The sequence below is a fragment of the Stigmatopora nigra genome, chromosome 2 (assembly GCF_051989575.1).
Source record: "Stigmatopora nigra isolate UIUO_SnigA chromosome 2, RoL_Snig_1.1, whole genome shotgun sequence".
Lineage (NCBI taxonomy): Eukaryota > Metazoa > Chordata > Actinopteri > Syngnathiformes > Syngnathidae > Stigmatopora > Stigmatopora nigra.
The window spans coordinates 7,436,229-7,456,504 of NC_135509.1; the positions used below are offsets into that span (position 1 = coordinate 7,436,229).

General features: G+C 41.1%; 3 protein-coding genes across 3 annotated transcripts in view; all 3 read left to right on the plus strand.

Annotated features, from left to right (window-relative positions):
• The window catches only part of LOC144209919 (unconventional myosin-IXAb-like), a 59,808-nt gene extending 45,591 nt beyond the window's left edge, over positions 1 to 14,217 (plus strand). Inside the window, exons 25-43 of the mRNA XM_077736481.1 lie at positions 830 to 1,834; positions 1,922 to 1,991; positions 2,796 to 2,999; positions 3,952 to 4,049; positions 4,311 to 4,401; positions 4,616 to 4,858; positions 5,334 to 5,450; positions 5,526 to 5,714; positions 6,131 to 6,178; positions 6,482 to 6,593; positions 6,805 to 6,866; positions 7,263 to 7,455; positions 8,035 to 8,163; positions 8,237 to 8,342; positions 8,426 to 8,557; positions 8,677 to 8,800; positions 10,040 to 10,251; positions 10,344 to 10,486; positions 11,383 to 14,217. Coding sequence (XP_077592607.1) covers positions 830 to 1,834; positions 1,922 to 1,991; positions 2,796 to 2,999; positions 3,952 to 4,049; positions 4,311 to 4,401; positions 4,616 to 4,858; positions 5,334 to 5,450; positions 5,526 to 5,714; positions 6,131 to 6,178; positions 6,482 to 6,593; positions 6,805 to 6,866; positions 7,263 to 7,455; positions 8,035 to 8,163; positions 8,237 to 8,342; positions 8,426 to 8,557; positions 8,677 to 8,800; positions 10,040 to 10,251; positions 10,344 to 10,486; positions 11,383 to 11,762 — 3,658 coding nt within the window. The 3' untranslated portion in view covers positions 11,763 to 14,217. The remainder of the gene's footprint in view (positions 1 to 829; positions 1,835 to 1,921; positions 1,992 to 2,795; positions 3,000 to 3,951; positions 4,050 to 4,310; positions 4,402 to 4,615; positions 4,859 to 5,333; positions 5,451 to 5,525; positions 5,715 to 6,130; positions 6,179 to 6,481; positions 6,594 to 6,804; positions 6,867 to 7,262; positions 7,456 to 8,034; positions 8,164 to 8,236; positions 8,343 to 8,425; positions 8,558 to 8,676; positions 8,801 to 10,039; positions 10,252 to 10,343; positions 10,487 to 11,382) is intronic.
• A 306-nt stretch (positions 14,218 to 14,523) lies between these two features.
• On the plus strand, positions 14,524 to 18,646 carry LOC144209911 (DNA polymerase III subunit epsilon-like). Its single transcript, XM_077736474.1, has 4 exons — positions 14,524 to 14,742; positions 14,830 to 14,875; positions 16,540 to 17,096; positions 17,175 to 18,646. Exons 1-3 carry the CDS (start codon positions 14,740 to 14,742, stop codon positions 17,073 to 17,075), a joined length of 585 nt encoding a protein of 194 aa, XP_077592600.1. The 5' UTR covers positions 14,524 to 14,739; the 3' UTR covers positions 17,076 to 17,096; positions 17,175 to 18,646.
• Positions 18,647 to 18,750: 104 nt separating this feature from the next.
• Positions 18,751 to 20,243, plus strand: plex9.2 (PML-like exon 9.2). Its single transcript, XM_077736465.1, has 2 exons — positions 18,751 to 19,020; positions 19,473 to 20,243. The coding sequence occupies exons 1-2, from the start codon at positions 18,948 to 18,950 to the stop codon at positions 20,180 to 20,182; spliced, it is 783 nt and encodes a 260-aa protein (XP_077592591.1). The 5' UTR covers positions 18,751 to 18,947; the 3' UTR covers positions 20,183 to 20,243.
• Positions 20,244 to 20,276: the final 33 nt, after the last annotated feature.

The window sequence follows — 20,276 nt, forward strand, 5'->3', positions numbered from 1 at the left end:
AATCGGGAAAAAAATGGGGCCTACGTTGAAGGGACACATTGTTTCCTATGTAGGGAGTACTTCAATTATGACTGTGTACTAAAATTTGGATTTTTTTGTTGTTGCATATATTGCATGTATTTGCAATATAGTTCATGCAATAGCATAGCTGTCATGTTATGTTTTTATTATTTTTTTCTAAGTGTTTTTATCATTTCAAATTGTGTACGTTGTAACTTTTGTAAGGGTTTTTTTTAAAGTATGTTTTTTTTATAAAACTGATCTCGTTTTAACTCTAATCTAGATTATCTTGGTTACTGGTAGCAGACGAAAATGCTAATATAGCGCGTCAAAAAGTCATCCAAATTGGAAATGTTTTTAAATTTTTTATCACTTAATAAGGGGAGTTGCAAACATGAATAAGTGGAGCAATTGACAGCTATGAAATATGTCAAATTCAGCTCTGAAATCTTTTGACAGGAATAGAACACCACGCCCCCTTTTTTGAGACTGACTCCAAGTCAGCCCTTAAATCATACAGTAGTCTCCATAGACAATGTGTGATTAATTGCGTTCCTGACATTTCAAGAACACAGGCATAAAAAAGCATCTGTTCTTCCTGTCATCTCACATTTTGCCGACTCATCATTCACAGAAACTGTAGTCAAGGTCACAGTAGTGGTACTGCTCTAGAACGGCATTTTTTTCAGACAGGCTATTTCCAGAACTAGTCAATACAATTTGGCTTGCACAGCTTACTAAAATGTTCTCTCCAGCATTAAAGTTTGAACCTAAGTTTACAATGAGTCAATAGAAGCCAGATTTAATCTGTATTTTTTCAAATTTTCAGGTTTCAAGAGCTCAAGCAGACGTCCATCGTCCAAGAACCCAATGAAGACGTCCCCTCGTCGGAACAGGACGGCGTCCTCACCGAAGAACCCCCAGAAGACTCAACGCTCTCCGAGAGAGACTCGGACAGAAGTCGCAGCGCCGACGAGGCAAGCCACAAAACCAGATCTAAGCGGCAAAGCAGGCGGATGAGAGAACTGGAACAAGCTCAGTTCAGTTTGGAGCTTCTTAAGGTTCGCAGTGGGAGCATCAGTGCGCCACCTGCAGGAGAAACCAGACCAGAAATCAACCCCTGTCCATCGGAGGACCCTCGCAAACCATCACCCGTCCAGTCTAGGGACAACTTTGAAATACTTGCGGTGGAGGACATGGAGACGAACGGTCCCGAAGGTTTGGGGTCACAATCCACGACTCCTCTGGAACGTACAATCCAGGATCCTCCAAGAGATTCCAACCACAACGAAAAACCTGGGGCCGAGTCTCCTTTGAGGACTGACATTTCAAGGGCCACATTTTACATCGCTTCAGACCCAAGTCCCGTGCGAGAGCCCAAATGCCAAAGCCCTTCTCGAAAGCCTGTCGTGGTCTTAATCAGCATGCAGAAGGAAAGTCCTCTAGAACAAGGTCTCCCATTAGCTCAATCTCCAGAAAGATCAGCAAATTCCCAGCAAGACCACGTACCAGGTCTAGAGATGGAGCCCACGGTGGAACCACCAAATGAAGGGATCCCACGAACGACCTCCGAGGAAGAGAAATCGACTCCGGAACTTCCTTCTCTTTGCTCTTCGGAAATGGACATTAAGATCACCCTGGAGGCCAAAACTGGTGTTCTCCTGGTTCACCAAACTCTGCAGGAGGACAAAATGGCCGCTCCCAGCCCTGTCCTTGACACTAAACCACCCAAAGCCCAGAAGAAGAGCTCCGCCCAGACTGTGATCGTCAACATGACGGAAAAGCCACCCAACGCGATCTTCTCGCCGCCGAGGCGCAAGCTGCCTTTTTCCAAGTAAGTTCAAAGCACCGGGGGCGTCAAACCATATTATCGCGTGCTTAATCTCAATTTGGATTTAATCCCATAAACATTTTTTTACAGGTCTGACAAGGATTTGGTTAACCAAGAAAGGTCCTTCTCCATGTTCAGAGATGATTCCAGAACCAGAGAGGTACAGACAAACTCATCCAAACATTCCACACACTGCATTTGCGTATACTGGTGATGGTTCTCAGATTCTTAACTTATCTTAAGGAACTTATTTTGAGTATCTATCAAGTTTATATTGGGAACATGACTAAAGGAGTTCAATTAAGTTTAAATTTCAATTAGTAGCCAATTTAGACTTAGCTTCACTCCCAATGCTAGTAGCCAATTTAGCCTTAGCCTCATTCCTAATGCTAATAGCCAATTTAGCCTCACTCTAGGTGCTAATAGCCAACTTAGCCTTAGCCACACTTCCAATGCTAATGGCCCACTTAGCCTTAGTCTCACTTCTAATGCTAATTGCCAACTTAGCCTAAGCCTTACTTCTAATGCGAATACCCAACTTAGTTTTAGCCTCACTCCCAATGCTAATAGCCAACTTAGCCTAAGCTTCACTCCTAATGCTAATAGCCAACTTAGCCTTAGCCTCACTTCTAATGATAATAGCAATTTAGCTTTAGCCTCACGCCTAATGCTAATAGCCAAGATATTTGGCTCACATGTCAACATGTTTCACTGCCACAAAAACTGCCAAATTCAAGAGACATTAGTACACATTTCTACAGTACTTGCTGTAAAATATCCAATAACCAACTGCAGTACAGGATACGTCCACCGAACCACTCTGTTTCATACTGAACATGATATTTTGTTACCCATTTTACAAGAAAAAAACTCCTTAGGAATTGTTTTAAACGCCCTTTAGCAAAACAAAAAGAAGATCTTTCAGTATTGTGTAAATGAGCAGCTGTGATCGCCCGCCCGGCAGCAGGTGGGGCGACCAATCCCCAAAAAGAAAGCGCGCATGTCCCGGACGCGCTCCGACTTCCTCACGCGCTGTAACTCGGAGGGAGCCACGCAGTCGGACGACGACGACGAATACTACGTCCTAGCTCACTCCCGCACGCTGCCCCCTACCCTGTGCCCCCCGCGCGCCCAACCCGGGGCCGACCGTCACAGTGACTCGGAGATGGTAAATCACCTGACCTCCCGGAAGCCGGCCTCCTCCGTTTCTCCCCCGCCACTTCCGCCATCTCGTCGGAGAGGAGGAGCCTTTTAACAGGGCAACTTCTGCCCGCCGTCAGCAAGTCGACACGTTTCTCTCTGCTTGGAAATGTTCTCGCTACCACGGGGACGTGGAGATTCGAATTTAGAACCGCTTTGTGCATGCCGGAATGGTTCCAAACTTTCGACTAATGACGCTCGAACCCGAGCAAAACATCCTTCAATCCGCCGATCCTTCTTCTTTCTTATTTTACTAATGGACGTTCAGCAAAGCATGAATAGAGTTTTAACATGACTGACTGAAAAGTTTGGGATCTTCATTTTTCTGGTGAAATTTGACCACGGTCCCTTGCGATATCCTCAAAAATATATCATTTTTTAATCCTATTTTCTTTTATTTACTCCCAAAAAACTTTTTAGTTAATCAAGTGAATCAATTTTTAGTGACCTTATAAAGCAGTGGTATCAAACACCCCCTCCTCCCCCAATAGGGGGAGTCCGATCTAGCCTGCAGGGGTCTTTTTGGGGGAGTTTGCGCAAAGGCCAATTAGCATTTGTACGCTGCTAGCGTGCTGCTTCTCTTTATACTGGACGGTTTTAGGTTGCAGCACTACTTGATACATTCAATATTCATCTTTAACGTAGGATGTCGATATGTATCATGATTTAAAATGAAACGGTCCTTAACGTGATCTTTATTTTCCATATTGTGAAGCATTACACTTGCATATCCCAAACTTTTTAGGAGTCGTGTAAGACAGTCATAGCGGAAGGTTGCATTTTGGGTTCCATCGTGGAAAAAAAACTCTTTCTTCATGGATTTCTGCAGTCTCGGGAAAAAAAGACAGTCAGCCAATGGATGAATTCATCTTTATTCTGCTCTGTCAGTCACTCTCGTTGGGTTTTGTGAATCTCTACAGGATTCCCAGGGAGATCCCAAGAAGATCCATAAAACCATGTCGTCGGGGGATCTGGGCAAAGTGGAGGTGCTGAGAAAGACTTCGAGTCAAGATGGAAGGTACTTCTTAACAAGTATTATCATGTTTTTGCTAGCTTTTTATATAAAAACATTCATGTAAGGACTATTTTACATTGTATTTATCCAGATTTTTTTTTCATTACCATGTTATTAAAGTAAAAATAGCCTTTGGCTTTTTTATGGGTGAACAGAGATGAAAATATCATTGTGGTTGTTGGTAGGGTTGACAAAAGCTTCATTTTAAGGCCCTGAGGAGTTTTTAAAACTTGACTTTATTCCTGTTTTTGATTTTTTTTATAGCCGGGTGAGAGGGAAGATGCGATTCTGGAGTAAGAGTAAACACAGTGGAAAGAAAGTCTCCAGGGAAAAGCTGTCCAGCAGGAACAACTCTGTTACCGAGGCACCTGGTAAATCTTGGTTTTATATCATCATACACTCCTGTATGTCAGAGTTTTGTGATTTAATTTTGCCAAGACTGGATAAAGAATAAAGGGATTATTATGCACAATATGAAATGGAAGAGGTGGTTCTATTTTGGGGTCACGTAGGTCAAAGGTCATAGATGTGCCACGAGCAAATATGAGGCCGTTTAGATGGACATTCAGGGGTTGTTTTTCCCACGTTTGTCAGAGCGCCCATCCCCTCCTGGCAGTCCCGATCTGGAGGCCACAAGCCCACCAGTGCGCGACAGCAAGGAGAACAAAGAACCTTCTCCCAAGATGAAGCGACGGCGCAGCGTCAAGATCAGCAGTGTGGCTCTGGAACCCGCCCAGTGGCAGAATGATGCACTGCATATCCTCAGCTCGGCCCACGACTATCGTACCATGAATGACTTCCTCTTGAAGAAGGTGAGAACTCAAAAACCAACTGTTAAAGCCCACAGGTGTCAAAGTGGCAGCCCGGGGGCCACATCTGGCCCGCTGCATCATTTTGTGTGGCCCGAGAAAGTAAATGATGAGTGCCAATTTTCTGTTTTAGGATCAAATAAAAATGAAGAGTATAGTTGTATATTAAATTTCCTGATTTTCCCCCTTTTAAATCGATAATTTTAAATTTTTAATCATTTTTCTTCTGTGTTTTTAGTTCAAAAATCATTTTGTAAAATATAAAAATATATTAAAAAATATAGTTAAAATTAACATTGTTTTAGATTTATAAAAAACTGAATATTCAGGGTTTTTAATCCAGTTTTTTTAATCCATTTCTGACAAAAAAATCTAAATATTAAATCTAAAATGGTCCGGCCCACATGAAATCGAGTTGACGTTAATGCGGCTCACGAACCAACCAATGTCCGGCTTATGATCAAACATGATTCGGCAGATCGCCGACCTGGAGAGCGAAAACGGCAAAAAGGACACCATGGTGGACGTGGTCTTCAAGAAAGCCCTGAAGGAGTTCCGCATCAACATCTTCAACTCATACTCTACTGCCCTGGCTGTGAGTTTTGGCTGTCACTCATTAAAATGAATTCCAATTTTGAGTTTGTTACCCACATTCGATTTGAACCACCAGATGGACGACGGCAAGAGTATCCGTTACAAAGATCTGTACGCCCTTTTCGAGCACATTCTGGAGAAAAGCATGCGCTTGGAGCAACGTGATTGGCGCGAGTCACCCGTCAAAGTGTGGGTCAACACTTTCAAGGTCTTCCTGGACGAGTTCATGACCGAATACAAGCCAATGGAAGGCACCATCGGGAGGGTAAGTAAGAAAAAGGAAAAAAAAAAACATCCTCACTTTAGTCCTTTTTTTCTGTTTATGTTTCATATGTACTGTTAACGGATGCACTTTTTTATATGTATCGTATCTTGTGCTGACCCAGCCCATCTGTCAAATTTTTAATGTCGATGTGGCCCCCGGGCCCAAAAGTTTGCCCACCCCTGAGATAGACAGTTGTACAAAAATAACATTTTGGGCCTGTGAAAATCTAACAATATGTAAATACCACAAATGTCTGCGACCAAATGCTAGCAGGCTAATATGGCTAATCATCACCAGGCACTATTTGGCATAGAAATTGAGTTTTAGGGACTTGTAGCTGATCCCCAAAATGTATGAAAAACTGATGGATTGCTTCACCTTTTACAAAAAAATGTTTTTTTTTTGTTTTATTGCAGGCTACCAAACGAGAGCGTAAGAAGTCTCGCAAGAAGGAAACTGACATTGTAAGTTCAACATATAAATGTGTATGCACAGCTGTCAATGTCAAAAAAAAGATTTTGTAGTGGTGAAAGATGATTTTTCAGATTTTTTTGTTTTGTATTTTAAGTTAAAACGGCCAAAATTGAACTCAATTTTTTGTAAATTGCTGCAAAATTTTTTTTTGACTTTGTTTTGGTACAAGATGCGTATTTAATAGTTTGGTCAAAACTGGCATGGTAAACTACACAAGATTGTTAGCATTTGGCATCTGTGTGTATGTTTATTAGTGGCGTCCTGATGTCATTTTTCCGTGTTTTTTCGCGCAGGTGGAAGAGCACAACGGTCACATCTTCAAATCCACGCAGTACAGCATCCCCACGTACTGCGAGTACTGCTCCTCCCTCATTTGGATGATGGACCGAGCTTGCGTCTGCAAATGTGAGCAAAACCCCAAAGTATCAAGCCTAGCTTAGCAACATTAGCATGGCGTGTCTCTCTAACTCATTTATCCTCCACTTATTCTCTTTCTTCAATGTCATTACACTTTCCAGCCACTCCCATTATAACGTTAGCACTCTTTAGCACTTATCTTAACATAAAACAATCAGAGTTTTCAACGCATAGACTGACATCAGTTATTTTGTTGCAGTGTGTCGCTATGCCTGCCACAGAAAATGCTGCTCCAAGATGGCTACCAAATGCAGTAAAAAGGTAAGCGACCATTTGTCTAAAAGCTTTTTTAAATCCCTGAACATTGGAGGAATGTATAAGTATGTGGAATTAATATCTATTTATAAAAGTAGCCTTTCCTACGTATGGCTAAAAATGTCTCAAATAAATTTAGAAAATTTGTTGAAACTGGTCTCAAACATGAAATTAGAAAAAAATCGAACTGCTGATTGGACGCTGGCTCTTCTCATCACATTCATCGCCGACCAATCCACATTAAGTCACTGTGGGACGTATTTGGAGAAGCGCAAAATATTATTTTCCTTTTTGTGATGGGGAAAGCTTCTTTTTTTAAAGGAAATTCTGTGTATTTTAGGCAAAAACGACAGCCAATGAGCGTCCTAAACACGGTCTCCCCTATTATTTTGTTCCCGCAAGTACGACCCGGAGCTGTCGTCTCGTCAATACGGCGTTGAACTCTCCAGGCTCACCAGCGAGGAGCGTAACGTGCCTCAACTGGTGGAGAAGCTCATCAACTTTATCGAAATGCACGGCCTCTACACCGAGGGCATCTACCGGAAGTCGGGCTCCACCAATAAAATCAAGGAACTGCGTCAAGGGCTTGACACAGGTGAGTGTCCCAAAAAATACTCCACCAAATGGTGACACGTGTCAAAGTGGCGGCCCGGGGGCCAAATCTGGCCCGCCGCATCATTTTGTGTGGCCCGGGAAAGTCAATCATGAGTGCCGACTTTCTATTTTAGGATCAAATTAAAATGAAGAGTATAAATGTATATTACATTTCCTGATGTTCCCCCTTTTAAATCAATAATTGTCATTTTTTAATCCATTTTTTCTGTTTTTAGTTCGAAAATCTTTTTTTTAATCATAAAATATATTTAAAAAAGCTAAAATAAACATTGTTTTAGATCTATAAAAAACTGAATATTCAGGGTTTTCAATCTAGTTCTTTTAATCCATTTATAAAAAAAAAAATCTAAATATTTTATCTAAAATGGTCTGGCCCACGTTGATTCGTGGCTAGCAGGCTAGTTAGCAAACAGGTCCTTCTGGATGTGACATCATCTCCTATTTAGACATTTATTTTTTATTTATTTTGGATATATGTCCAGAATATATAGCCTGCTATCATTTAAAGTCATATTTCATACCATTATTTGAATCCCTACTAAACAAACGCCATTTCCAGACGTAAACAGCGTTAGCTTGGACGACTACAACATCCACGTCATCGCTAGCGTTCTCAAGCAGTGGCTCCGCGACCTACCCAGCCCGCTCATGACCTTTGAACTCTACGAGGAGTTTCTAAGAGCCATGGGTAAGAAAGTCGATCACGGTCGCTTTTTAACAACAGACTTTTAAATAATTTTTCCCCCCTAACTCACCCTCAGGTCAACCCAACAAGCGGGAGGTCATCCGAGGCGTCTACTCCGTCATCGACCAGTTAAGTCGTACGCATCTGAGCACACTTGAACGCCTCATCTTCCATCTGGTCAGGTGAGATCAATTATGGCGATCCTATCGGAAAATTGTGCCTGTATTTATTTCTTTATATGCAATAAATACATTTTTGACGTCAGAATCGCGCTACAAGAGGACACCAACAGGATGTCGGCGAACGCGTTAGCCATCGTCTTCGCACCTTGCGTCCTACGATGTCCGGACACCATCGATCCTCTACAGAGTGTCCAAGATATCAGCAAAACCACAGCGTATGTCCTACGTTCTTCAATTTTCTTACTTTTTACATGTGTAAATTAGTTAATGTAGTACAGGGATGAGCCACTGGAGTCTTTTTGATCAATGTTAGTTGATGGTCGGTGTTTTTCAGGTGTGTGGAGCTGATTATCAACGAGCAGATGAGCAAGTATAAAGCGCGCCTGAAGGACATCAATAGTCTGGAGTTTGCCGAGAGCAAAGCCAAGAGCCGTTTGACGCACGTTAGGCGCTCCATGGTAAGCCGGTCTTTTTATTCAGTGTCATTTAGAACTCGTGTCGTTTTGCCGAAAATCATTTTTTTAAAAGCCAGTGCTTGTATTGATTGCTTTGTTAGTTTTCCCTCGATTATCGCAAATTAGTCTTTGCAATTTTTTCTGCTATTAATTATTCTTTTTATTATTATATATTTTTTAGTTTATAAGAGTGAATATCCACTTTCAAACTGGTTCGCGGGCCCCTTTAATGTAAACTCAATTTCATGTGGGCCAGACCATTTTAGATATAATATTTAGATTATTTTTTTTATAAAAATGGATTAAAAGAACTGGATTAAAGGCCCTGAATATTCAGTTTTTTATAGATTAAAACAATGTTTATTTGATCCTTTTTTAATATATTTTTAGATGTTACAAAATTATTTTTGAACTGAAAACACAGAAAAAATGGATTAAAAAGGACAATGTTGATTTAAAAGGGGGAAAATCATGAAATTTGATGTACATCTATATTCTTCATTTTAATTTGATAAAACAGAAAGTCGGCACTTATGATTTACTTTCTCGGGCCACTCTTGCTAATAGGATTCGGCACTTAAGGAAAATAAGTAGTTATAAGAGGGGTGGTCTCCATTAACCGCAATATTCGAGGGATTGCTGTAGTTCATTCCTTTTGATAGCAATAGCAGCTCGGAGGCAATTCCCAAAAGTTTGGTGCTATAGGCATTTCTTAAATAGCTGTTAAGTAGAAGTCATGTGGTTTTATAGCCGTACTGACTCATTTCTGTTTCTGAAAACTAGCTAACATGCAGCATAATTCTGCCAGACAGAAGTTAACAACATTAGCACGTTGTCATTAGCATAAATGTATGTTGGAAGGTCCAACGTATATTTGGAAAGACTCAATTGTGTTTCTACATCAGGCTTATTCTTAAATTGGAGTGTGTTTTAATCCTTTTTTTTGAGTAAATTGACTTTTCCATGTGATGATTATGATTTGGCTGAAGAGCTAGCAGCTAACAGCTAGCTTCTACATAACAATAGTACTCATTTGCTAGCATTAGCAAACCTGTCATAAAAATGTTACCATTGCTTTCTAAACCGAGCTAATCCAGATGTTCATCATGTTTTAATCAATTTTCATATTATTATATATATTTTATTTTAATTAATTTAATGTATAAATATGCTGAATAAAAGCACAGACGAATTTGTCACAAATTTAGAAGGTAAAACGTTCTCGTTTTTGCAAACTTTCAGAGCAAAAGCCGCGTCCGACAAAGCGGCGCCCTCGCGCCGCCGTCGTCGCCGCCGCTCAGCCCCAGAGCGGCGCCCCCGGTGGCGGACGGCGAAAGCCCGGGAACGGCCAGCGAGGATTCCACCGAGTCCACGCTGAGCGAGCAGCAGCAGGCGGCCATGCAGCAGGAGGAACGCATTCTCACTGAGCAGATTGAGAATCTGCAAAAAGAAAAGTAGGTTCTTCAAATTCCTCCGTGCCATTGACAATCATTCACGTCTTAAACACCAATTTGGCTTCATAGTTAACGTTTTGTCACGCTTTCAGGGAGGAACTGACGTACGAAATGCTCATCTTGGAGCCGCGAGCGTCCGACGACGAGACGCCGGAATCGGAAGCGTCCATCGGCACGGCGGACAGCTCGGAGAACATCACCATGGAAACGGAAGGCGCCACAGCTGAGCCCCCTGGTAGGCATTTTTAACACCATTTGGTGGCGGGGTGCCGGAGCCTAATTCAGCTAACTTGAGGCTAATGGCAGGCTACGTTAGCAAAGAAGTGCTCATTTCAGAGTATTTCATAAGAAAAACGAAACCTACCTATCTCCCACTTTCATTTTGTCCTTAGTCTTTTTGCCCCTCCCCCTTTCTCTTCCATTCTCACATCCTCTCGGTTACGTTTCCTCTTAATCTTCTTTTTCTCTTTCCCTTTCCTTCAACCACACACTCCCACGTTTTCCCTCACCCCCATTTTTGCAAAAGCAACTATAATACGGAGGCCAACTCTCACCCAATCAAACCCTGTGCAGGCAAAGTCCTTTAGCCGTATTTTCTGGGCTATAATTCGCACTTTTTCAATCCGATATCGTATCCGAATGCAAAATGATGGCATGCATTCTTTTGACGACCCTATTTTAAATCGCTTAAATCACAGGTGGCAAAGTGGCGGCCCGCGGGCCAAATTTGGCCCGCCGCATCATTTTATGCGGCCCGAGAAAGTCAATGAGGAGTGCCGACTTTCTGTTTTAGGATCAAATTAAAATGAAGAGTATAGATGTATTTTAAATTTCCTAATTTTCCTCCTTGGAAATTAATCATTGACATTTTTTAATCATTTTTTTCTGTGTTTTTAGTTCAAAGATCATTTTGTAGAGATGTGTAGGGAATATTTCCTGTTTCCCCTTTTTAAATCAATAATTGCAGAGGATTTGTACTCATTTGAACTTTCAAAAATAATGAAAATCTGTCAATCTGGCATCGATTAATTTTGGCAGCGTAGTTGGATGAAATAGAAACTGCGAAGTGGCCCACAACAAAAAAAAAAACATGAGGTTGACCCCCTTGTTTTAAATGGCTGTCGTCCGCAGAATGGCCTCATTGGACTTGCAGAAAATGGGACCCCAAGAACAGGCGACCTTTGCGCCACCATCCCGACTCGGTGGACTCCTCCGACTCGGCGTCCGCCATCTCTTGCTCCGACCGGCCGCCCTCCCCCCAATACCGCTTTCGCTCGTCCTCGTCCGGCCCCCTGCTGGCCTCTTACGGACCGGGCGGGGCCACGGCGGCGGCGGCAGCGGGCGACGCCTCGGATCCCGAACGCCGCCCCGGCAAGAGCCGCCCCGGTCAAAGGCTACGATTGAGCCGCAGTTCGCCGCGGGAGCCGTCGGGCGGGCGGCGAAGGGAACCCGAGTTCGGCTCGGCGCCGCAGCAGCTGGTTCTGTACGGTAGCAACGAGTTCATGGTGTGACGTGGGCTGGAAGTAAGTGTTCCCGAGTATGTGGGCGGGGCTAAGGCCGGTATCCGGGGGGGGCGGACGCGCACCCCCCACTCAGTCAGGTGGGGATGTGATGGCGGCGAGCGCTGAGCCAGAAGAAAGTGTGAGTACATTTCGCCCGAGCGTTTTTCTTCTTCGGCTCGTAGCCATAACGACTGAACTGCCCAGCTATGCTATGCTAAGCTAAGCTAAACTAAGCCACGTCTGCTTGCCACGTTTACACACCAGCAAGATGCTGCATGCTCGTCCATTTGACTTCCTTTAAAGAGAGTGCGAGAGGACACGTCACAGCTGACACCGGCACCCCCAACCATGGTACGCGAGGTAAATGCTAATTCGAAAATCGATCCTTCCATTTTCAAAATGAAAAAAAAACAAAAAACGTCCTGGGTAATCCCCCTCTATTGCGGGTCCCTCGTCCACAAATGACATTGTACAGTTTTGTTAGCCCTATTATTTTGCCGGTCATTTCTTTGAGATTTTATTCCACCGCCCACCACTAGATGGCGGCGATGACACAGGCGCGATGTGAATTTGTCTAAAAACAGGAGGGTTTTTTTCAATCGTGTTCATTTTGTAATGTACATTTATAGGCATGCTTATTGGTTTACTGTATATCATGAGTTAATGCATTTTGGGCAGTTGGATTTAAATGGGGTATTTTATTATGGAACATAACTCACGCAATGGAGGTGGGATTACTTTATTATGTGGTACAGTAACAATATCTTCACAGAAGACTTTAAATTGTCCTTAACTGATTGGCTAAATCAAAGTCCCTTAAAAAAAATGAAATTTTTTTACATTAACGAAACAGTAATTTTGGTATTTTACCGCTTTCAATCCTCCAACTCAGGAAACAGTTAAAAAAAATACTCCTACTCCTCTCTAATGGCTTTAATGTCATCGCATAAATTGGTTAAAATGTGACCATGCCAGGGTAATTCTGCTAGTAACTGGCGCCCTATCATCGGGTCTCCCTGGCCAAGCCAGCAGCTGTTTTGACGATGTCCCGTGAAAATTGCATGTACATAGAGAGGAAATCCAGTGTGTCCAATTCCAAACTGTTCAATCCAGATTCACTCGTGTAAACAAACATCAGTGTTATGACATCCCCACTTGAATTTTTTGTCTTTATCGGAAATCTTGCCGTAATCATTTGCGCTCTCATTGATTGCCATGTATATCATATGTACTCTTTGATGACATTTTAAATTGTGTGGGTGGGCCTTTAAATGAGTCACTATCAAGTTTTTCAAAAAACAAAACCAAAACCAACAAGCCTGTTGACTAATAGAAACTTAATGATCATTAAGATAAGTTATCTTAATTAACATTAGGATAAGTTTCTTTTAGTCAACAGGCTTGTTGGTTTTGTTTTTTAAAAAACTTGATAGTGACTCATTTTAAAATTTAAAATTTCATCAGAGTACATATTCATCTTAAATTGAAGAGCGCTTCTATTTTATTATAGAAAATTTGTCATTATTCCAGTTTACATTTCCAGTGGCTCAAAAGTATTTAATACATATTTAACATGATTATAACATTTTGCACAGTTTTAACGGTACTGACACGGCGATAAAATAACATCATCGCTATATTTTGCTTAGAAATAACACGCCAATATCGCGCAATACGGACTCTTTTAGATTTAATTCCCAAACATGGTTGACCTACCCAAGATGGCCGCCATGTGGCATTCAATTAACCTTCAACCGTCATCCCTCATTAGTAAACGCAGTACTTTTGTGAACGCTCTTCAATTAAAGCTGAAGCTCTTTTTAAATTCAACACTTTCTGCTTCTCTTCTCATTGTTTTTAACTCAACAACAGCGCTTCCGTCCACCATTTTTCGGAGAATTGTAGCATTTTAATACCAAAACATGTAGCATCCAGATGTTAATGTTGTGGTTTATAAGCGCCTGGGTATAAATAACCACCGTCACGACGACAACTGCAATATTTGTCTCTCTGTACGACACAATCAGTGTTAAGCAAGTTTTCCCCACCTGGGTTTACACACGCAAACGAGCCGAATGGACAAAAATGATATTATTTGTTCACGTTTGTTGAATTATGTGCGAAAAAAAAGTGAATGTAAGTGTCACTGGAAGGCGTATTCTGCTTTCTCGGGTCTTTTTGTTTTTGTTTTTTTGTTGTTCCACTTTTATACACAGTGTATGTACTGTATGTATTATTTATGTCCACATATTTTGCGGTTTATTGCTTTCAAAAGATTTGTTATGAAGGATATATTATCCTGTGTACGATCAAGCTATGAAGTCAGGAAAGAAAAAAAATGAAAATTGTTTTTGGTTTGCACCACATGGTGCGATTTATGTTACTTTTTTTTAAAGGACTTATTATTTTAATGATACAAACATGTCTATGGTTGGAAGAAAAAATAAAAGGCTTTACTGGGGAACGTTATTACACTTTTAAATTGGGAAATTATAGATTAAAATTGACAGTTTAGGATTAAAGTAAAACCGTACATATTTAGGGCTAAAACTGCTACTTTTCTCCATCCAACCTGATTTTCACATTATTTTAGGTAAAAGCGACGTGAATTTCAGAAGACATATACATTTATTATGAGTTTTTTCATACAGAATGAAACAATATTTACGGCCAAACCCCCCTCCGCCTGTTCGATATTTACTCGCGCCCATGATTAAAGGCAGCTGCGCCACAGAGGTGCCGGACTTCATTTCCCGTCGTGCACTGCGACGAAAGCGAAACTAAAGGAATAGCGGAGAAAAGTCGCCCTTTTCGGAGGTAAACAAGGCGGGGGAGCACGAATGGAAAGAGGGAAAATACCGAGTGACTTTAAACTCCTCTTCCTCTGAAATGAAAGTGGAGTTTACTTTATGACGCTGAGCGGGCCGGGGATGCTATAAAAGCGGACACTTTTGACATCAGGTTGGCAGTCGACTCGAGAAGCTTCATGGTAAATTTAACCGTCCTGTCTTTAATCGCCATGTTCCCGAATGATCATGAACTCACTCTTTCTTATGTGTTGTCTATCTTTTTGCAGATGCCTTCCACCACAGTTTTCTTCGATCTGGAGACAACCGGATTAGGTAGGCGACATTTGAAAAAATACTTTGACAACTTTCGGCTTGCTGACTTTTAATGTTGTTGTCAGTATTGTTTTGAAATTTGTTATTTTTCCTCCCATTTAACTCATTCGATGCTGGAAATTCCCACTCATTTATTTTCACTGATCTTTCAAAATCCACATTTTTTTGTACATTTTTCTACTTTTGCCAATTTGAAATGGAAGGATACTTTTTTAAATGTAATTCACTGACATTGAGACAAATTGGTATTATTTATTTTACTCCTAATAGATTGGACGTCAATCGACGTCATTGGCAAATAACACGGAATTTAGGAAATAACAGTATAAGTTACACTGGTTGTTCCCTATTTGTATTTTTTTAATGTTTTTTTATAGCTAACTTTTTTAAAGCCCATATTACAACATTCAGATTTATTTTATTTTGTGAGGTTATATAAGAGATACAATATAAATAACATTTTTGTGTCTGTTATCATGCCTGAAATTTCGAAAAAAAATAGCTGTTATTATTCACTAGTATTTCTGATTGGAGTTTTTGTGGCTGCAGCCAAGAGCGAGTCAAAGAAAAATGTTTTTTTTTAATTTTTAAATGTTTGTCAAAAGCTCTCTGCTGTGTCAAATTGGTTTCCTTCTAATGAAAAACTCATTCCAGCAATGAAGAAGCATTCGTGCGTTTGTTCCACTTTCCTTTCCTGTTAGGAGTCAAAATGTCCCTGAACAACTTTGGCATTTATCCAAGTAAAAGCCATTGTTTTCACAACTCCATTTTTAGTGTTGAAATTCAACCCGAGCCAGAGAAAAAAGTCAAAATTTGTAACTTTATTAGAAGCCAGTTCCATCTTTTTTAAAACCTCACTTTAGGATTAAAAGTTAAATACAACTGAACCTGGGATTGTTTCACATACCACTATGGGCTGAAGTTAGCCACGATTTTAGTATTTATTTAAATAGGTAACACAGTGACTTTATGAAAACTTAAGGCAGGGGTGTCAAACATACGTCCCGCGGGCCGGATCCGGCCCGTCTGATGGTTTGGTATGGCCCGGGGAAGAAAGCTGCATGTATAAAAAAAAATGAATTTTCTTTAAAATGTGTAGTTATGGTATTATCCGCTAAGGGGCGCAGTGTTTTAGTATGTGCAGACGATATGAATTGACATTTATTTGTCTTATGTTATTCTCTTGTTCATAATATATCGTTCATAATGTAAAAGGAAAATTCTTTTAATAAACATTTTGATAATTTACTCATTCTTTGCACTAATTATTAGTATTAGTGACTAATAATTAGTGGAAAAAAGTGGGCTTATTGTTAGTTCTATGTCATTTTGCAATGAGTTTACTGGTCCGGCCCGCTTGATCTCAAATGAAGCTGTATTCGGCCCGCAGACCCAGTGTTTGATACCCCTGACTTAAGGTGTTCAAAAGTTGAAAAAAATGCAAGGATACCACATGACCCTGAATGACGCTTTGTTTTTGTTAGCCTTGATGCTAGTTACAAAGTTACCAAGTGCTTATCATGTTCTAGGCCAACCGTTGTTGAGACTTTGTCTGTGTGGGTGGACACGACGTCCTTGAATCGTCGTTTTATATTTTTCCGAACATTTTACATCCATCTTTTGTTGCTTCTTATCCAAAAACGAACCTAATCTTTTTCCACCAGACACGAATAAATGCGACATCATCCAAATGGCCGCCGTCTGCGGCTCGCAAGTCTTCAACACTTACTGCGTCCCACGCTCCCCCATCACAGAGGAAGCCAGCGGCCTGACGGGTTTCTCCGTGGAGAACGGCAGGCTTCTCCGCCACGGGTGGTCCATGCCGACCGTCCCACTCCAGCAAGCCTTGGAGTCCTTTGTGGAATTCCTCTCCTCCTTCCAAGGCACCACCGTGTACCTGGCGGCCCACAACGCCAGACGCTTTGACGCCCCCGTCCTCAACAGAGCGCTGAAGGAATTCTACCTCACTGAAAAGTTTGCCAGGGTGGTGTCCAATTACCTGGATACATTCTTGCTCAGCAAGAGATTGTTTTGCAATTTCCCTAGCTACTCCCTGAAAAACCTGGTGAATCACTTCCTAGGCAAGAGTTACGATGCTCACAATGCGCTGGATGATGCCAAAGTGCTTCAGGAGCTCTTCAAATTGAGAATTGGAAATAACCCCTGGTGGGGTGCCTTGAGCTCAGTGCCGAGCCGTTGATTTTAAGCGTGAGGCTATCAGGTGGGTTCAAACGACATCTACCGGGTAGCCAGGGAGAAGCAATCGATCCTCATTATCATTTTTGTTTTCCCCCATTAGGTGTCCAGGGAGTCAACATTGGGTCTCGCCAGTCACCTGACACAATTAAGGTACAGTGTTCCCTCGGTTATCGCGGTTAATGGGGACCGGGACCACCCACGATAAGTGAATTTCCGCAAAGTAGGGATTCCCCTTCAAAAATGCTTAATTTGAATTTAATTTAAAAAAAAAAATTCAAATTTTTTAATTTTATTTTTTTTAATTTTATTTTAAATTTTAATTTAATTTTTTTATTTTAAAAATTTACCCTCTGTATACAGTACACCATATTAAATACGGGTAGAGAGGGTGTAATTCATGTTATAACCAAAAAAAACTAAAATATGTGGTTTCAATGTAATATTTGTATTTTTTTTTCCAAAAAAAAAATCTGTGAAGCTCTGAGTCCGCGGTAGCTGAACCGCGAAGTAGCGAGGGAACACTGTATTCACACAGTTAGTCGATACCTGTGAGGATGGAAAGGAGACGAGGATCGATTGCTTTTGCCTGCTTACTGAATTTTTTCAAATCGTTTTTAGCTATGGATTTTTAGTGGGTTTTTTTGCGACTTTTAATGAGCAAAGAAAAATGGCAACATCAATTTAGAGAAAAATACTGAGTAGAATGTCATTTTCTACATTGTTAAGAGTATCATGTGTTTCTCAGTGACATTGTTCACTACAACACAATTCATCATCATCGTCAGAATTTGGATGTGTTTGAAATTCAAGCTGACGTATTTACTCGCGTATAAGCCGCCCTTTAAAATTGCCTTAAAATCGTTGAATTTTTCTATTTTGGGGAATTTTTTAATATGACACTAGTGAATTTGGAGGTAAAAAAATATGTAGTGTCAGGTATATTCATGAAGAGAAAAATATTTGGAAGATTTATATGGTGGTTTGAGAAAAGTTATATTTTTATTCTGCTTTGTGCACTTTCTTCAAAGTCCTTTTCTACTCTGTGTTGGTATTTGAACTGAAAAATTACAATCGTATTTATACTTGCTGACAATGTTAGACATCCAATCATGTAAGTTTGTCACCACATTGGATAAACATGCAGGTATATTTAAAAATAGAAATGATGAAAATAATATCTATTTGTATTTTTCCCCCCAAAAATGTGCACCTTTTTCGTTTATTTTATCTTAAAATTGCACTTTTACTTAATGTTCTAGATTATCATTTTTTTCTTATTTTAAAAATCTTCTTGATTCTATTTTTAGTTTTTAATGAATTTTACATGTATCCTCTTTTTGTTTTTCATACTTTTGATTTCTTTTTAATTGTGTGATGTTTTCTTTTAAATATTGATCGTTCAATTTAATTTTCTATATTTTTTTCTAAGAATGATTATTTTTCTGTGCTTATGTATTACTAAATGCTTTTAAGATATATAATATATTTTATCTGACATATACGATTTCTTTGCTTTGCTTTGAAAATGAATTCTCAAATAGATTTTAATAAAATACATTTTTACCCGTTGAAGGCCTTCCTTAAACACGCCTTGTGTAAATTCACAAATTCACCGCTAGGGGCAAAAGAGAGCACACATGCTTTTACATCTGGCGGCAGAACGACCGAAGAATAAGTATCTTCTTCGTTATTCGTTTAAATGAGAGAGGGAAGTCCAGTTTCGAAGTAGCTCGGTTACAACAATGTTTTTTCCCATCACATCTTACTCTGCTCGTTTAAATATAACGGCAAAATAATCAGTCAGCTTGTAATTTATTTAGCGTTACCGCTCAGCTTTTAAACATTGAAGTATTTGAGAGAAAGTTTAAAAACAATGGAGACGTCGGAGTCAGACGACAATCAGCAGCAGCTGGTTGTCTTTTTCGATCTGGAAACAACTGGATTTGGTAAGATGAGAAAAAGTTCATTGTACTTTATTTTTTCTTGTTCCACCGTCTAAAAGAACTCTACTTTTGTCGTAAACAGAATCCCGTAAATTAAATGCTATGAAAAATATTGTTTTTAGTCCTTTAAAGTTAATAATCTTATCGTTCATGTTCGTGTTGTTGTAAACGTAAAAAAAAAAAAGATTCATCGTTGTGTAAAATGAATATTAAAAATACAAAATTGGTAGTTAGATATACAAATAGTTGCTAAAAAATTTTATATGACAATTGTGTAACACAATGAGTCTTGGACAAAAAAATCTCCAGCTTTGGATGAGTTAAACTACAATACTACCCAGTTATTTAGAAGCCTAGCGGGCCATCAGGCTTTTTCTCGCCAATAGCCGTGAAGGAAATTTACCTAAGCAAAATTTCGGCCTCGGACCTCATACGAGTGTCCGCGTGATCATCAGGTGCCACGTGCGAGCTGGTCCAGCTGGCGGCGGTGAGCGGAAACCGATTTGTCAACCTCTACACGGTACCCCGCCGCAGAATGGATGCGGGCGCGGCCAGGGTGACGGGCCCTCGCGTGCGCCGACGCAAGCTCTACCACCACTACCGTCCCGTCCCCACGTCACCCCTCCGCGATGTGTTGCGGTCCTTCATCGCCTTCCTGCGAGCGTTCGATCGCCCTCTTCTGGCGGGCCACAACATCCGCCGCTTCGACTGCCGGCCGCTGCGGCGAGCCCTGGACGAGACGGGTCTGCGGGCGGAGTTCGAGGCCTGCGTCGGGGGTTGGGTGGACACTCTCCCGCTGGCCCGAGAGATCCTGGAAGGCTGTGGAATGCAAAGCTTCAAGCAGGAGTACCTGGTCAGGGAGTTGATAGGCGTGGTCTACGGGGCCCATGACGCGTTGGAGGACGTGCGCGCTCTCCAGACGCTTTATCGCGTGCTGCAGCCCAAAGCGGAGGTGGTTGCACGCCATACCTTCTGCTTGAGTGACATTCCGGAGGTCACGGCAAAGGTCACGGCAGAGGTCACGCCGGAGGTCATGCCTGAGGTGGCCAAAGTCCCGAAAAGAGAGCGCTTGCTTCCAGGACAGCAACTTCTTTGGCAACACCTGGGACGCACTGAGAAGGATGAGGACGAGAAAGCGGCAGATGGCAACGCTACTCAATCTTGACTTTGTTCATTAAATTGGATGTTTTTCTTTTTTTTCCTACAAATAAATTCTATAACTGAAATCCTTTTGAACCGGCAGTGAATTATTATTGTCC

Coding starts and splice junctions, on each gene's coding strand:
- plex9.2 (XM_077736465.1), top strand. CDS start 18,948: ATGGAGACGTCGGAGTCAGACGACAATCAGCAGCAGCTGGTTGTCTTT. Junction 19,021..19,472: donor TCTGGAAACAACTGGATTTG/GTAAGATGAGAA, acceptor CGTGATCATCAG/GTGCCACGTGCGAGCTGGTC.
- LOC144209911 (XM_077736474.1), top strand. Junction 14,876..16,539: donor TCTGGAGACAACCGGATTAG/GTAGGCGACATT, acceptor TTTTTCCACCAG/ACACGAATAAATGCGACATC.